The sequence below is a fragment of the Dipodomys merriami genome, unplaced genomic scaffold, assembly GCF_024711535.1.
Source record: "Dipodomys merriami isolate MVZ:Mamm:240054 unplaced genomic scaffold, mDipMer1.0.p SCAF_3496, whole genome shotgun sequence".
Lineage (NCBI taxonomy): Eukaryota > Metazoa > Chordata > Mammalia > Rodentia > Heteromyidae > Dipodomys > Dipodomys merriami.
In genome coordinates this window covers 1-17,988 of record NW_027205044.1, presented here as the reverse complement: position 1 = coordinate 17,988, position 17,988 = coordinate 1, and the positions used below count along the sequence as shown (strand labels likewise).

General features: G+C 44.1%; 1 protein-coding gene and 1 long non-coding RNA gene across 2 annotated transcripts; both read right to left on the bottom strand.

The window, feature by feature from the left end:
- Positions 1-1,208: 1,208 nt before the first annotated feature.
- Positions 1,209-9,463, bottom strand: LOC138803806 (uncharacterized). The gene is made up of 4 exons (XR_011365052.1): positions 9,368-9,463; positions 6,401-6,684; positions 3,711-3,818; positions 1,209-1,383 (listed from the first exon to the last, which is right to left on the bottom strand). It is a non-coding gene; the product is annotated as an uncharacterized lncRNA (long non-coding RNA).
- A 3,874-nt stretch (positions 9,464-13,337) lies between these two features.
- On the bottom strand, positions 13,338-17,204 carry LOC138803807 (uncharacterized; the record flags this gene model as incomplete). Its single annotated transcript, XM_069987884.1, has 4 exons — positions 13,338-13,431; positions 15,937-16,179; positions 16,464-16,690; positions 17,114-17,204. Coding segments are annotated over 4 exons (614 nt in total), but the record flags the coding sequence as incomplete, so codon positions are not given.
- Positions 17,205-17,988: the final 784 nt, after the last annotated feature.

Genomic DNA, 17,988 nt, shown 5'->3' with positions numbered 1-17,988 from the left:
ACAGGGGCTGGGAAGGTGGCTCAGTGGTAGAGCGATTGCCTTGCATGCATGAGGCCCTGGGTTCGATTCCTCAGCACCACATAAGCAAAAAGAAAAAAGCCGGAAGTGGTGCTGTGGCTCAAGTGGTAGAGTGCTAGCCTTGAGCTGAAGAGCTGAGGGACAGCGCCCATACCCAGAGTTTAGGCCCCACGACCGCACCCCCACCCCCCCAAAAAAAAATACAAATAAAGAAGGAAGGAACACAACAATTGTTCTGTGTGTGTGCCAGTTCCTGGGCTCAATTCCAGAGCCTAGGTGTTGTCCTTGAGCTTTTTGCTCAAGGCTAGCACTCTACCACTTGAGCCACAACTCCACTTCCAGATTTTTTTGTAGTTTAGTGGAGATACTGAGTCTCATGGACCTTCTTACCTCAACTACTGCAATCTGCCTCAAGGTTACAAGAGGTACTTTATTCATACGTAGTTCTGCAGATTCTCAGGAGACCACAGTTAGCAGCCATACAGCATCTTCCCTACAACCTGTTCCTGACATGGTTTGGCAAGAGCCATCAATTATCAGCATTTTATAGAGAGAAAAACTGAGGTAAAGTGAAATAATTCCTGACTCAATGGAAAAGCAGGAAGTATTTAATAAAACACATCAGAAGCCAGGTGCTGGTGGCTCATGCCTGTAATCCTAGCGACTCAGGAGGTTGAGAGCTGAGGATGGCAGTTTGAGCTGAGGATGGCAGTTTGAAGCCAAGCCTGAGTAGTAAAATCTGTGAGATCTTCAGCTCCACTAAACTACCAAAAAAGCTAGAAGTGGAGCTGTGGCTCAAAATGGTAGAGTGCTAGTCTTGAGCAAAAAGCTCAGGGACAGCATCCAGGCTTTGATTTTAAGCCCCAATACCAGCACCTCAACAAACAAACAAAAAGACCTATGTTCCCCCGTTCCAAACCCTCCTCCCCAAAACAGAAAAAACCTAAAGTATACCTCTGTCAACATTTCTGGAGGAATGGACAGAAAAAAAAGACCATCTCAACCCTTCATGGTCATCAGCAGAATGGGCATCTCCAGCTATACTCTCGGAGAGGTGAGTGTTGTTATGTCAAAGAGCATGTGAAATCAAGTCTTTTCAAAGCTAAATGATATACCGTACGCAAGAGTGTTCATTGAATATACTGAAAAATAAACCGAGCCCTGGGATTTACCTAACCCATCTAAAAAGCAGTTAGCAGAAGGCATTACCTCTTCCAGGTTTGCCATGCACATGATGTATATCTTAGACGGGAAAGGGAAAGGCAGCGGGAACCTGTTGCTGTCGCTCCTTTGATTGTGTGTCGCTAGGGAATGTCTCAGGGACCCTCTACCAATGCCGAGACAGCCGTCCGTCACCAGAACGACCTGTGTGCAGAGGACAAGTATCCATTAAGCCACATGCCCAACAGCTCCACCCAGGTTTGCTTTCACTGCCACAGGAATGTGCAGGGAGCTTTGTGGGGTGATGGGTATGGTCTAGGTCTTACTTGTAGTAAGGATATATATACATACATGCTTCCATTTGTGAAAATCTAGCAAACTGTGTGATTTATTTGTTTGTTTATGTGCCGGTCTTGGGGCTTGAACTCAGGGCCTGGGCTCTATTTGTGAACTATTTTGCTCAAGACTGGTGTTCTTCCACTAGAGCCACACCTCTACTTTTGCCTTTTTACTGGTTAGATGGAGATAAAAGTCTCACAGACTTTCCTGCCCAGGCTAGCATCAAACCATGAGCTTCAGATCTCTGCCTCTTGAGTAGGTAGGATTAAAAGCATGAGCCCCTGATGCCTGGCTTATTTTTTTTAATTGTCTTTATTTTCTCTTGTCAGTCATGGTACTTGAACTCAGGGCCTGGGTGCTATCCCTGAGCTCTTTTTGCTCAAGGCTAGCACTCTACCACTTTGAGTCACAATTGCACTTCTGGTTTTCTGATGGTTAATTAGAGATAAGAGCCTCATAGACTTTCTTGCTGGGCTGACTTTGAACCTGGATCCTCAGATCTCAGCCTTCTAAGTAACTTGGATTATACATGTGAGCCACTGGCCCACAGCTAAAATTATCTTTAACTGGTTATACCACAGAGTTTTAATTCAACGTCAACTGATATGTAGAATACACTTTGATCAGTGTCAACCTTTCTATCATTTTTCTATGTACTCCAAACTTATCCATCTGAAGTTTTCTAGTCCCAGTTTCAATATGTACATTGAATATTATGACTGTTTGTGTCTACCATTCTTTCTCTCTCTCTCTGCTCTCCTTAACATCCATCCTCATAGACAAAACCAAATCATGTATTTTGAATTTATGCATTTAAGACAAAAATGCAGGTACTAGAGCTTGAACACAGGGCCTGGGTACTGTCCCTTAGCTTTTTCTGCTCAAGGCTAGCACTCTCCCATTTGGCCCACAATTCTACTACCAACTTTTTAGTGTTTAACTGGAGATGAGAGTTTCATCTTTCCTGCCTGGGTTGGCTTTCAATGGAGATCCGCAAATCCAGTCTTCTGAGTAGCTAGGATTACAGGCGTGAGCCACTGGTGTCCCACAAGAGCAAGTCTTTATGATACTCTTCACTTTTTAGACAACTCAGTTGAGATGGTTAGAAATTTGCTGAATAACTGCTACACTGAGATAATGAAGAATAGACACTATTGTTCCGTGTTTACAATTCTACCACACAAAATTATAATCCGTCCTTCAGTGAATAGTTATAAATTCTACTGTGAGCCTTTTGTCTTTCTATAAACAATATAAATTTTCAGTACATCAATTTACCAGGAAAATACTTTCCTCGACGCATAGGTCTGCTTTCTGAACACATTAGTATGACTTAAATTCGTGTGATACGATTACAGTGATTTAATGCCTTCTTTAAAAACTGTACAAATAGTGTAAAATGTAGTTTGTGGAGTTATAACGTAGGCGGTTAGAGCCTGAGGAAAATCAACACTACAGTGGTTAATGATTTGTATGTTTTGCACATGTGCTCATGCATGTGTACATGCACTCCTAGTAGCTTAACCTCAGGGTCTGGGTGTTGTCCCTGAGTCTCTCTGTGCTCAAGGCTAGCACTCTACCACTTGAGCTACAGCACCACTTCTGGCTTTTTCTGTTGATGTGGTATTGAGGAATCGTCCCCAGGGCTTCATGCAGCCTAGGCAAACACTCTTCCACTAAACCACATTCCCTAGCCCGTTTTTAGCTTTTTCATTCAAGGCTAGTGCTCCATCACTTGAGCCACAGCTCCACATCTGGCTTTTTGCTACTTAACTGGAGACAAGTGTCTCACGGACTTTCTAGCCTCAGCTAGCTTCAAACTGAGATCCTCAGATCTCAGCCTCTTGAATACCTAAGATTTACAGGCCAGTTTGGGGGGTCTATATTTTCTCTTCCTTTTTTCTTTCTTGCTGGTGCCAGTCCTGGAGCTTGAACTCAGACCCTGTGCATTGTCCCTGAGCTTTTTTGGCTCAAGGCTAGCACTCTACCACTTGAGTCATAACTCTACTTTTTTTTTTTCTTTTTGGGTTAATTGGAGATAAGAGGCTCATATACTTTCCTGCCTGGGCTGGCTTTGACCAGCAATCCTTGGATTTCAGCCTCCTTAGTAGCTAGGGTTACAGGTGTGAGCCACTAGTGCCTGGCTCGTTAATGATATTAACTAAGGACATTGAAAAAAAACTAAGCATTACCTGGCAAGGGATCGCACCGCCCCATTCTTGCTGAACAATGTTACAGACACCAACCAGTGCGGACTCTAGGCATGTCTTGTCGTAATCGTCCATGTTACTCAGTGCTTCCTTATTGGGCGAGAAAAAAATTGCTCATTATTCTCTGCTGTTTTGTTATTAGAAACAATATAAACTGTACGAAGTCTGAGTATCATACAGCAAACACTGAGTTTCTGTAAGCCCCAAAGCATAGGTTCCAGAAAACACACACACACACACACACACACACACACACACACACACACACACACACACACACACACACACACACACACACACACACACACACACACACACACACACACACACACACACACACACACACACACAAACACAGCAAAACAGACTTCCTCAACTGTAATGGACAATGAAATAAGCTTTAAGTAATGACCAAAATGTATGGACCATTAACCATAATCTGCTAAACACATTCTCTGCACTTTACATGGATTTAATCATCCTACCATTGTTCACCCTACTTTTAAATGAGGAATTTTTTTTGGGGGGGGCCCGATCATAGGGCCTGAACTCTGGGCCTGGGCGCTGTCCCTCAGCTCTTCAGCTTAAGGCTAACGCTCTACCACTTGAGCCACAGTGCCACTTTCAGCTTTTTTTTCTTTTGCTTATGTGGTGCTGAGGAAGCGAACCCAGGGCCTCTGGCATGCAAGGCATGCGCTCTACCACTGAGACACCTTCCCAGCCCTAAATGAGGAAATTTTTAAGAAGTGGCCTGACTCCAGAGCTTCTGCTTTTACCTCTTACACCTCATTCATTACATTGCAATTCTCTAAATTTTAGAACTGCTAAACACCAAAAAAATCTTTAGCTAAATAACTTATAAGAAAACCAGTACAAGCAGAGTGGGGTGGCTTACGCCTGTAATCCTAACTTTTTGAGAGGCAGAGATTGGGAAATTGCTGTTAAGAGGCTGGCCCGGGGAGAAAATTCACAAGACTCTACTTCAACCAAAGACTACGTGTGGTAGCACACACCTGTTATCCCCACTGACATGGGGAAGCACAAGTGGAAGGATCAAAGCCCAAACCATCCAGGGCATAAACTGAGACTATAATCTGAAAATACCCAGTACAAAAAAGGGTTGGAAGTATGACTCATGTGGTAGAGCATCTACCTTCCAAGCATGAGGTCCTGAATTCAAGACTCAGTAACACCAAAAGAGTCCACCAGTATAGTACGATTAAAAAAATTTTTAAGTCTCATAAAGATGCAAGATAATAAAAGGAAAGCTTTAATAAAAATTAGTAAGAATTCAGCCGGGCGCCAGTGGCTCATGCCTGCAATCCTAGCTACTCAGGAGGCTGAGATCTGAGGATTGCGGTTCAAAGCCAGCAGGGGCAGGAAAGTCCATGAAACTCTTATCTCCAATAAACCACCAGAAAACCAGAAGTGGCGCTGTAGCTCAAGTGGTAGAGCACTAGCCTTGAGCTGAAGAACTGAGGAACAGTGCTCAGGCCCAGAGTTCAAGGCCCACGACAGACAACAACAAAAAAATTACTAAGAATTCAAACTGCATTAATCCTGCATTTCCAAATTGCCCAACAATTATTTAATTGCTCAGTTTAATTTCAGAAACACTTATTGTCTACTCACTGGCCAAGACACTGTGCTAAGAACTATAGGAGATATTAATGGTTTAAAGACATCTGGCTAGCTCATAGAACTCATAAATATTATAGATCACGACAGACAACTTGCCCCATGAAATTAGAATGTGTTTGTGATTTTAACTAAGCATCACTATCTCGAAATACAGTGAAATTTGGAAAATTATGTAATCACTTAATCACAATAAAGAATTTGAAAAAAAAAAAGACATCTGGCTTATCTCAGAAAAATATCTTTGAAAGACAATACCTATTAAGATTTTAAAATGACAACATTGAGCTGGGTACTAGTAGCTCATTCCTGTAATCCTAGCTACTCAGGAGGCTGAGATCTAACGACATTTGACACCACCTTGGGCAGGAAAGTCCATGAGACTCTTATCTCAATCAACCAGCAAAAAAGTTGGAAGTGGAGCTATGGCTCAAGTGGTAGAGTGCCAACCTTGAGCAAAAATTTCAAGGATAACGCCCAGGTCCTGAATTCAAGCCCCAGGATGGAAAAAAGGAAGAAAAAGATAAAAAATAATATCTTGGCATCAATAATATCTAAGCATCATTCTGAACTTTCTAGAAGAAATTGTGTGTGTGTGTGTGTCTTTTAATAAGGGCTATTTTTCATTACCTTAAAATTGTATGAGAAAGTAGAAAACAGCAGAATGGCAAAAAATGTTGAATTTAGGGACTGAAGCATGGTATGCTGAAATCTTCACCTTTCCTAAGAATTCCAGAAAATGGACATGACCTTTCTCTGCTTATGTGGTGCTGAGGAATCGAACCCAGGGCCTCATGAATGCGAGGCAAGCACTTTACCAGTGAGCCACCTTCGCAGCCCCCATGACCTCTTTCTCTACCTCATAGCTTTACAAAAGAAAGGCCTAGGACCTATTGGTTATGCATTATGCTTTATAGCTGTGCATGTTAAGTGCCTGTATATTTAGTATTAAATAATTCTAAGGTCTAAAATCAGTACACTATTATCATACTGCTTTCTTTCCAATCAACTTGGGTCTTTATTCCTTTTTGTACCTGCAGGGTGTTATAATCTCTTGTGAAGGGGACCATCAGCTCCCAAAGCGATGAGAAAACCACTAATGCTGTGAATTCAAGCTTGTAGTTTGTGGCCATGTGCTCAAACAGCATTGTCAACCCATGGGCTGCAAGGTGCTTCCGCTGGTATTCCTCAGACCCCTCGATTGACACAGGCCGAGTCATGGAGAGGGACACGTCCATCACCACCACTGTTGGCATGGTGAACAGAATCCAAGCGAGCCCAGTCAGAATGCAGACAACAAGCTACAAATAGTGAAATGCTGTGGGGAAAAAAAAAGAAGTGTCACAGAAGGAAAGCAGTATCTTTTCACCATAACTGTAACCAATTTTCCAGAAATAAGGCAAGGTGACCCCTATATAGGTCAATCTGCAGAGAATTCTGGGAGAAAGAAGACAGAAGACAGCAGCCTAATTCACTGGGAAGACCACTCCCAGACACACTCAAAACACACTATCTACACCTGTGAATCAAGGGCTACCTTATTACCAGTGGGAAAAAGCATTAAAGGTAGGCCTTACTTCCAACTTTCAATTTTTATATAAAATATGTATTTATTTATATAAATATACATATATACTTACATATATACATTTATGTATATATACATATATAGAGGGGGGGAAGAGAGAGAGATACACACACACACACACACACACACACACACACACACACACACACACACACACACACACACACACACACACACACACACACACACACACTATAGCTTAATGCTGGTGGCCTGTAATACTAGATACTCAGGAAGCTAAGGTCAGAGGCTTTCATTTTGGAGCCAGTCTGCTCATCAGTCATGAACCAGCAAGTTGAGGGAAAGCATGAAGCCCTGAATACAAGCCCCAATAGCAGCCTCAAAGTAAAATTAAATAAATATATAAATAAAATGTAATTTGGCTCTTGTGAACCACTATGTTCTAAGTTTCCAACAGCTCCCTTATAATTTGAATTTTACAATTTCACACATCCGTGCTTGGGCATTGTACCAGCAAGCAGTCTGGCTATTGTTCAACATTTTGAAATGAATTCCAAAAAACAAACAGTGAACATTAACCTTGTATAATGTTTTTACATCTACCTAAAGTCTTCCACAATTGTATAGGACACAAGCAATGTGAATATGGAGTTGTACGAAGTATACACATATAGTCCTATAACCCACTTTTCTTAGTTATGTATTTTTTTTTTAGCTGGGTCATTTATTTGTAACTACATGCTATTTCATTGTGTCAACAGACTACAGTTTCTCTCTCCTTTCCTTCCCTTTGCCCTTCTTTCCTTTCCTTTCCGTGGTAGAGCTTGAATTCAGGGCCTGGCGCTGTCCCTGAGCTTTTTCACTTAAGCCTAGAGTTCTACCACTTTGAGCCATAGCCACTCTTCTGGTTTTCTGGTACTTCATTGGAGATGAGTCTCACAGACTTTCCTGCCTGGGCTAGCTTTGAACCTTGATCATGAGATCTCAGCCTCCTGAGTAGTTAGGATTACAAGTGTGAGCCACCGGCGCCAGGCTCCTGGGCTGGCTTTGAACTCTTCAGATCTCAGCCTCCTAAGTAGCTAGGATTATAGGCTTGAGCTACTGGTGCCCAGCACACTATAGTTTCTTAACAAAGGATCAACAAATTGTATCCACATTAGTGGGTCTCTGTATTTGTTATTTCTTTATTTTTGTGCATAGGATTATTTTAAATTTTGTGAGTGTGCCAGTACTAAGATGGGAATCTCTAGGATTCCATCTAGGTTGGATTTGAGATGTGATCCTCTAGGTCTCAGCCTGCTAAGTAACTAGAATTAAACCTGACTGACAACAATGTTTTAAACAGGGGGTTTAGGAACACAGGTTAAACAGCAAAAGCGGTTCTTTTTTTAAAACCACATAATAGACATAGATATGTTTCAAATAGGAGTTCAGATTTCCACATCAATAGGTTAACCAGAAAAAAAAATTCACTCCTGAGAAGTCCCAAATGTTTAACTAGTTTGATAGAAAAATTTAAATTTGTCTCCCTCATCTCTGCCTCATTAAAGTTGTTTGTTCAACATAACCCTGTTAAAAATGTCGTAGCAGCACCGCTTTAAACAGCCCTGCTGCCCTGCTGCTTCGCTCTTCAGTCATGTTCTCTGTGTGTGACAGAACACGGTGTTGGATGGATGCTTGAAGAAAAGTGATTGAAGTGTCTCAGCAGCTCTACAGAACAACCTCCAGCTAAGGCCTGCATCAGCGGCTCACGCTGGTAATCTTTTTTTTTTTTTTCACGCTGGTAATCTTATCAGGAGGCTGAGAGGTGAAGATGGTGGTTCGAAGCCAGGCCTGCCAGGAATCCTAGTCCTTGAGATTTTCTTTTTTTTTAAATCTCCATTAACCTACCAAAGAACACGGGATGTGCAAGTGTGGCTCCAGTGGTAGGGCGCTAGCCTTGAGCTCAGGGACGGGCTCAGGCCCTGAGTTCAAGGCCCCAGAACCAGCGCTAGAACAAAACCAAACCCCTCAGGGGGCGAGCCTCAAAGCGTGGGCCTCGTCTGAGTGTCGCAGCCGCCGCGGAGGCCGCAGCTACCTGTCAGCCTTCTCCCGGGCAGACGTCTGGCTGCAAATGTGCTTCCATACGGACGGCGACGGGAGGTGCCCTCCCCCCCCCAACAACCGACAATCAACCTCTAAAATCAGCGAAAAGAATCCGAGACCGGGAAGTCCCTCCTGAGGAAAGCGGGGAGAGAGGGGCCTAAAACGGGGCGAAACGGGGCTGTTCACACAGCGCTCGGCAGTCCCGGGTCGCGGAGCGCAGGGACCCCGGGAATGGCGCCCCAGAGCCGGCGCGGGGAGGCCGCGATGGCCGGGCGCTGGGCCTGCGCGGCTCTTCTCACCTCACCCTTCGCCTGTATCCCTGCTACCGATTAAACGCGACCCTCAGGCCGCCGCCGCCTCCACTCACCCCAAGCCCATCGCCGGCCACAATCCGTCCGCTTCAACTTTCCGCCCGGGCGCCACAACCGAACTATAAGGGCCGCGGGACCACAAGGAGCCCAGCACCATCGGCGTCGGGAGAGGAGCAGACCCGGCTTCCGGGGCGGGAGGGGCGGGACTTCAGGCTGGGCGGGGAGGGGCGGGGCTGTGGCTCGGCTGGGCCACTAGGGAAGGCGTCCTCCCCAGCTCCTCTCCGCGGGGCGGGTAGGGGCGGGGTTAGGGGCGGGGTGGAGAGGCCCCACCCTCTTCCTCCCACAGCCCTGGGAACACAAAGCCCTCTGGAAGGCCTTAGACACTAGTTTATTTTATCTAGTGACACAGGACCCAGGGCACCAGAAAATTGGAAGGGAAGCTGTGACTCAAAGTAGGAGGGTATTAGCCTTGGGAAAAAAGAGCTCAGAGACAGTGCCCACATGAGTTAAAGCTCCACGACCAAACACAGACAGACAGACAGAGAGAAATCCCTCATAACTCCATTCAGAAAATGTATCTGGATATCGAAGATGTTTTTCCTATTCTTTCACAATTCACTACAGAGTACCACATCATCCTGATCCGCATTTGGCTAGCTGGAATCTATTTGGTGTTCTATAAATCATTCCACATGCTCCCATAGAACATGAACAGCCACACCCCCACTCACCAATGGGTTATTCTACAGTTAAGCCAATCATATCTCCATACCATCTCCATGGTCAGCTGCATCATCTTTTCAAATATAGCTGTATATGGTTTCAATAATGCACACATGGACCACCCACATAAAATGCTTTGATTCATGAAGAAAAAAATCTGCTTTGCTTTAACACATATTTTAGAAATGGTCCTTATCTCCAGAGCATTTTTGAAGAAAAAAAAGGCAGAATGGAACCATGAAACTTGGAATATATGACTAGGAATTATCTCATTTAACTAAAAAGAAATAAACCCTACCCTTAAACATATGGAAAACTCATTAAGCCATTGAGAAATGTGTGTAATGCATAGGTTCTTTGGCATGTCGGCACTGGGTCTTTAATGCAGTGCCTTAGCATTATTGCTGAGCTTTTCTGCTCAAGGCTAGCATCTACCCATTGAGCCAAACATCACTGGTCCTTGAGATACATGGGATTAACATTATAGGGTATTTCACAAAAGAGAGTTACACACAGTCTCAAAAGAGGCTCATTTTAGTGACTCATTTTAGTGTTCAGGTTGAAGTAGGTGGAGATAGAAAAATAATACTACATGTCCTGATCCCCAGAGAGACAAGACTCAGCCTTAGCATAGCAGCTGTTGTCTGCAGGCTTCTTTGCTGTTTTCTTATGCAGGTAGTGGGTCATGAATTTCCTGCTCTCACTTCAGTTGTTTCTGCTCTTGGCTGGTGCTCTGCCACTTGAGCAGTTCTTTCTTTTTGAGGGTTAGAGATATTTTGAGTTTCTAGTATTAAGAGCAATTAATCATTCAAACCCAGCATTGTGCCTATTTGATGAAATTGATGGCCAGGAGTTGATGTGTGCGGGGAAACTACATTTCTTTTTTCTATTTCATATTTGGACCTAATGTATAAGTCTGGCCTTTTTGCTTAAACTAATATGTAATTTTCCCATTTCTATACATCTCTTTTCCCTTGGATTAAAGCTACCATTGCATACATTCCAGGATTAGATGTCTTTATCTTTTGTGCCAGTAGTGGAGTTTGAACTCAGGGCCTTGAGCTCTTGCTTATTTCTTGTTCAGTGCTTAAACATACAACTTGAACAATGCTACAAGTTCCTGACTTTTGCTGGCTCAGTGAATAAGTCTTTCACATTTGTCTATGGGGGCTGATTTGAACCTCCTTCCTGAGGAAGGACAGGGCAGTCTGGAAGATAGAATAATTGCGATGAGCCAGGACACCTGCCATGTCCTCTGAGTAAGTCCCTCTGAGTAAGTGTTCTTTCTTCCACTGATGATGGCTTTTACTTTTCAGTATACCTAATGCCGATGTATTTTGTCCACTACTTTTCCCCCAATATAGCTTTTCATGTCATTTTGCGGTGAAATTTTCTTACATATTTGCACAGAGTAAAATGGGTGTGCAAACAGACTTGAATTCACTAATGGAAGAAGGTCATCCATTCAGTACATTTAGCCTGGTATTTGTCTCAATAGACATAACAACTTGCAAGGACATCTGGTTTGCTATGTCCTAGAATTTTAGTAGTGGCCCCATCACCCCATGCAGACATGGACTGGGTTCCTTGCCATCCACAGTGTTTTGAGTAGTTCCCTGGATAGCCAGAAAGGGCTCTTGGACAGCTCCAGGTCACTGTGTTTTGCCCCCACTTAGGACCCAGGTGTCTGGGACATCAGATTGTACATTTATTTTATTTTATTTTATTTTTGTTTTTTTTGTGGGTCGTGGGGCTTGAACTCTGGGCCTGGGCGCTGTCCCTCAGCTCTTCAGCTCAAGGCGAGCGCTCTACCACTTGAGCTACAGCGCCACTTCTGGTTTTCTGGTGGTTTACTGGAGATAGGAGTCTCACCGTCTCTCCTGCCTGGGCTGGCTGTGAACCGCGATCCTCAGATCTCAGCCTCCTGTATAGCAAGGATTACAGGCGAGAGCCACCAGCGCCTGGCCAGATTGTACATTTAAAAACCCACAATATTGGGACTGGGAAGGTAGCTCAGTGGTAGAGCACTTGCCTTGCATGCATGAGGCCCTGGGTTCTATTCCTCAGCACCACATAAGCAAAAAAGAAAAAAGCCAGAAGTGGTACTGTGTGGCTCAAGTGGTAGAGCGCTAGCCTTGAGCTGAAGAGCTGAGGGACAGTGCCCAGGCCCAGAGTTCAGGCCCACGACTTGATCAAAAAAAAAAAAAAACCCACAGTATTTAGGATCCATAAATTGTACAACATACACAAACATATTTTAATAAATTTAGAAGAATAAAAAGAATGAACATTTTACAACAATCAGGACAAAAAGAAAAAGAGAGATATCCCCAGGGAGAGGGGAAAGAAGCTCTAAGTCTAGGTCGGCTTCTAAGTTGCCTTCAAACATAAATTCTGCCTCAGAATCCTCCAAGGGATCTGCCTCCTCATGAATGATTGGAGTTGCTCCTGCAATTGCCGGAGAGGCAGATTCTAACTTCTCTGTTGGAGACTGGCTATGCTGCAGTAGGACAGATTTGTCCAGATGTTCAGTGAGGACAGATTCACTTTCCTGAGCTGCATCTAAGGTTTGGACCTCAGTTATTGGTTCACCTGAGCACAGACTGGGGACATTTTCCATCAGCCCCACGTGTGCTACTCCCTCCAGCACACCAGGGGGAGTGCTGATTTGACCCTTTTTGAGCTGATCTGGACTGACTGTGAAAGTCAGAAGAAGACAATCACTATTACCTTCTTCTTTCTTTGGGGTCCCTACAGGTTCAGCTCTGTCACATGTGGGGTTCACAACCAGTGTCTTATCCACAGGACTCACAACCCGTTGGGGCCTCACTGCAAATGCATGCAACCCCTCTACATGCACATGCTTTGTGGAGTCCAGTGATGGCTCCAGATCTCCATCCATCACCATCCCTGACATCACCGACGGCTTCTTTCTTAGGAGGTCAGGAGAAGCTGCTCTATGGCGGCCAAAGCCTGAGAAAGAGAAATAGGTAAAGGAGTTTGACAGTGGATTCAGGATGTGCACGTGGAGTTCAATTTCCATGAGGCTCTAATGGAGGAAGCTGTACAAGTTTACTTTGGACTGAACACTGATGAGAAGGTAAGGTCTTTCCCAACAGTGGATAAGCCCAAGTGCTTTCACCAATAGAACAAACACTGCCTGGCAGAGAATATGATACAAAGGCATTCTTACAACCTGGGGTTAATAAGGGCTCTCGGGCAATTAGGACCATCCCTAGAAGCCCAGGAGCCATCCCTACTCACAAGCTCTGAGGTGACCACACAGGGACTTCTTCCTCTGTTTCTTGGTCTCATTCTTCCCGGTCATTCTTCCACGTGCTGCTTCAGAGGAGATGAGGCCTTGTCTCAAAATCTAAGGCCTTGGGGTTGAGAGTTCCTGAAACTCAGAACCCAGATTCGTAAGTCACAAAGATCACAGGCCTCTACCTCAGGTGGCCAGCTCACAGCGCCTTTTTCATACTGAGTTTGCTGAATTTCCTTACGTTCACTTTGTAAATACACATACACACACACTCACACACACTCAAATATATATTAATCTATTTTAATCAATGGTATATGTACACACAATATATATTTATATATTGATAATCAATGTTCTATAAGCATTTTGCCCAAAAATGTTTTAGTACACAGGTATTACTCTGTGACTTGGGTTTTGCCTGGGGTGTTTGTTTACAATTATTTTTCAGACCAATTGGTGAGTTTTGGCCTCCGGCTGGCATTCAATTTCAAGTTCCTCACTTCTGTCTTTCCAGTTGCTCTGATTGATTAGAAGTGTGCAGCTCTACCACCAGATTTACAAAACAACACTTATATAAATAGCATCGTTTTCAAAACACCAATAGAAATGCAGAAGTTATGTACCATATCTCAGAGGTATGCATGATGGAGAGCTAACATTTTATATAAACTTGAATCCCTAGACTCAGATTGTAAAGCTAATGGTGTAGTACTTCAGTCGCTTGTATATGTCTGGGTTCCAGACTCAAACAACAACAAACAATACTCCAGGATCTTCAATTGTCTCAGGCTGACAAAATTCTTTTCTTGTCACATTGAAGTCAGACTTCAAACCTTTGCTATGAAATATTTATGTGATTTCTTAGAAAATCAGGTTTAAAAAAGATTCCTGACTGGATGCTGTGGATCTCTCCTTTGCTGCTAGCTAGTCAAGAGGCTAAATCCAAGGATCATGGTTCCAAGCCAGATCAGGCAGGAAAGTCCATGAGACTCTTCTCTCCAATTAAGCACCAAAAAATGGAAGGGGAGCTGTGACTGTAAGTGGAAGAGCATTAGCCTTGTGCAAAAAAAGCTCAAAAACAGTGTCCACAACATGAGTTCCAGCTCCACAACCAAACGGAGAGAAGAAAAGCGCGCGCGCGAGAGAGAGAGAGAGAGAGAGACAGAGACAGATACAGAAAAAGAGACAGACACAAGAGAGAGACAGAAACAGAGACTGAGAGAAATAGAGACAGAGACAGACAAACACAGAAAGACAGACAGGAAGACTGAGAAATCCCTGACAACTCCATTTAGAAAAATGTATATGGATATCTAAGATGTATATCCTATTCTTCCACAACTCACTACATAGTACCACCTCATCCTGATCCACATTTGGCTACTTGGAATCTATTTGGTGTTTCATAAATTATTCCACATGCTCCCATAGAACATAAACAGGCCCACACCTACTCACCAATGGTTGATTATAAGTCTGGCCTTTTTGCTTAAATATGTAATATTCCCATTTGTATGTTTTTCTGTTTCCATGGTTTAAAGCTACCATTGCCCACATTTCATGTCTACATGTCTTCATCTTTTGTGCCAGTAGTGGAATTTGAACTCACGGCCTTAAGCTCCTGCTCACTTTTTGTTCCATGCTTAAACATGTAACTTCAACCATGCTATGAGTTCCTGACTTTTGCTGGCTCATTGGATAAGTCTTTCAGATTTGTCTACAGGACACCTGGCATGTCTTTGTCCCTCTGGCTAAGTCTTCTGTCTTCTACTGATGATGGCTGTTACCTATTTCCTATGTATTCTGTCAAATACTTTTCCCTCAAAGAAACATTTTGGTGGTATTTTGAGGTGAAATGTCCTTACATATTTGCACAGAGTAAAATGGGTGTGCGTACAGACTTGAATTCACTAATGGAAGAAAGTCCCACATACAGAACATTTTCAAGGATATCTGGTTTGCTATGTCCTAGAACTTTAGTATTAGCCTGATCACCCCATGCAAGCATGGGTTGGGTCCCTTCATAGCCAGTAAGTGCTCTTGGACAGCTCCAGGTCACTCTTTTGCCTTTACTCAGGACTCATGTGTCTGGGACATCAGAATGTATAAGAAAACAAACCACAGCATTTAGCCTCCATAAATTGTACAACATAAACATATATATTTAATAAATTTAGAAGAATAAAAAGAATGCACATTTTACAACAATCAGGACAAAAAGAAAAAGAGAGATAACCCCAGGGAGAGGGGAAGGAAGCTCTAAGTCTAGGTCGGCTTCTAAGTTGCCTTCAAACATAAATTCTGCCTCAGAATCCTCCAAGGGATCTGCCTCCTCATGAATGATTGGAGTTGCTCCTGCAATTGCTGGAGAGGAAGATTCTAATTTCTCAGTTGGAGATTGGTTCTGCTGCATCAGGACAGATTTGTCCAGATATTTTTTGAGGACAGATTCACTTTCCTGAGCTGCATCTAACTTTGGGACCTCAGTTATTGGTTCCCCTGAGCACAGACTGGGGACATTTTCCATCAGCCCCACGTGTGCTACTCCCTCCAGCACACCAGGGGGAGTGCTGATTTGACCCTTTTTGAGCTGATCTGGAGTGACTGTGAAAGTCAGAGGAAGACAATCACTATTACTTTCTTCTTGCTTTGGGGTCCCTACAAGTTCAGCTCTGTCACATGTGGGGTTCGGAACGAGTGTCTTATCCACAGGACTCACAACCCGTTGGGGCCTCACTGCAAATGCATGCAACCCCTCTACATGCACATGCTTTGTGGAGTCCAGTGATGGCTGCAGATCTCCATCCATCACCATCCCTGACATCACCGACGGCTTCTCTCTTGGGTGGTCAGCAGAAGCTGCTCTATGGCGGCCAAAGCCTGAGAAAGAGAAATAGGTAAAGGAGTTTGACAGTGGATTCAGGATGTTCACGTGGAGTTCAATTTCCATGAGGCTCTAATGGAGGAAGCTGTACAAGTTTACTTTGGACTGAACACTGATGAGAAGGTAAGGTCTTTCCCAAGAAAGAAAGTGCTTTCACCAATAGAACCAACACTGCCTGGCAGATAGTATCATAAAAAGACATTCTTACAACCTGGGGGGTAATAAGGGCTCTCAGGCAATTAGGCTCAACCCTAGAGGCCCAAGCGCCATCCCTACTCACAAGCTCTGAGGTGACCACACAGGGACTTCTTCCTCTGTTTCTTGGTCTCATTCATCCCGGTCTCCTCCAGCTCATCCAGATGAACGTGGAGATTGAGGACCAGATCTGAGGAGGGCATGTGGAGCATGGCATAGTGGGTAAGTTCTTTCACCGGGTGTCGGTTCTGGGGCTCTCGGAAATCTGCAGGGTAGCAGTCCATCCACATGGTGAAGATGGAACAAAGGGTGCTGTGGGCAGATTGGTGACAAGAAGAGTGAGTGCCTGCCCTCCCTATCCTGGGCCTCCAATAGCCCCTTTCTGCAAGGACTGCTATATGCACACTTGCAAGTTGGGAAGCAGGAGGAGACTCCTGCAGGCAGAGTGATCTTCACCAGCCATGACTAGAAGCTTCTGAAAGATAATTCTCCAATATTCTCACTGGGATAGGTAACAAGAAGGAACTGATTTTGTACACACAGCCCTCCCTGTCATCCCTGAGAGTCCACAACCAAAACACAGCTGTGTCCTCTGCCACCACTCCAATCCCAACCCTCTGCCCCTAGTGGAAAGCCCAAGTGGTGTGCAAATGAGAAATCTGCACTTTGAATCAGAAGCCTCAAAGATACCATTTTGAACGAAGGGGCCTTTTCTTTGTGCCACAGTCCACTTACTTCTTTATTTGTTCATCTTCCTCGGAGTTACGGCCTGGGAACCTGTACCTATGGGAGGACAGGAGGAAGTCACCTCTCAGCTTCTCCTTTTCTGCCCACACAGGACACATATGGGATGGGCTCATGCCCAGATGGGAATGGAATCTGACACATAAACAAGTGAGATATGTCTATACAGTTCAGTAAAAAAATTTTTTTATGAGAGGTATACGCATTTGGTCCAAGGAAAATGTGCCAGTGGCTAATACCTCAAATTCTAGCTAATCAGGAACATGATATCTCACGTGCACAGTCTGAATAGAGATTAGTCAGTAAAAGTCTAAGGACACTAATTTTTAAAAGGCCAAAATTGCACCTATGGTTCAAATGCTATAGTGGTAGCTCTGAGCACCAAAGAAACAGCACTCAGGCCCTGAGTTCAGTTGTAGGACTGGCACAAACTGAAAAACATAAAAGCTTCAGGGGTTATAAATATATAAAGCTAACATAATCCCTTCCTGAGGTCTCTGAAGTGATTCAGCCTCCAGTTCACCCGCCTTCCCCACACCCCAGCCTTTCCTGGGTCTACATTATTCACAGACATCCAATTGCTAATGAAACCTTATTTACTCATGGGAAATGTGATTTCCTAGAACCTCACCTAGGTGAGGGCAGAAGTTGGGTGCCACTCTCACATGCCTGTAATGCTAGCCCCTCAGTAAGCCAGCTTCTGAGGTTCCAGTAGCTTTTCTAGGAAATGTCCTGGGCAGACCACTACTAAGAAAGTAGGCAGGGGGTGCACTTCTTTGTCTCATGCCAAGCTCCTGTGAGAAGACCCCCATGAAATCAACAGGTTCAGAGGGGTGCCCAGTACTCCACAACTCAGCAAGGAGGGG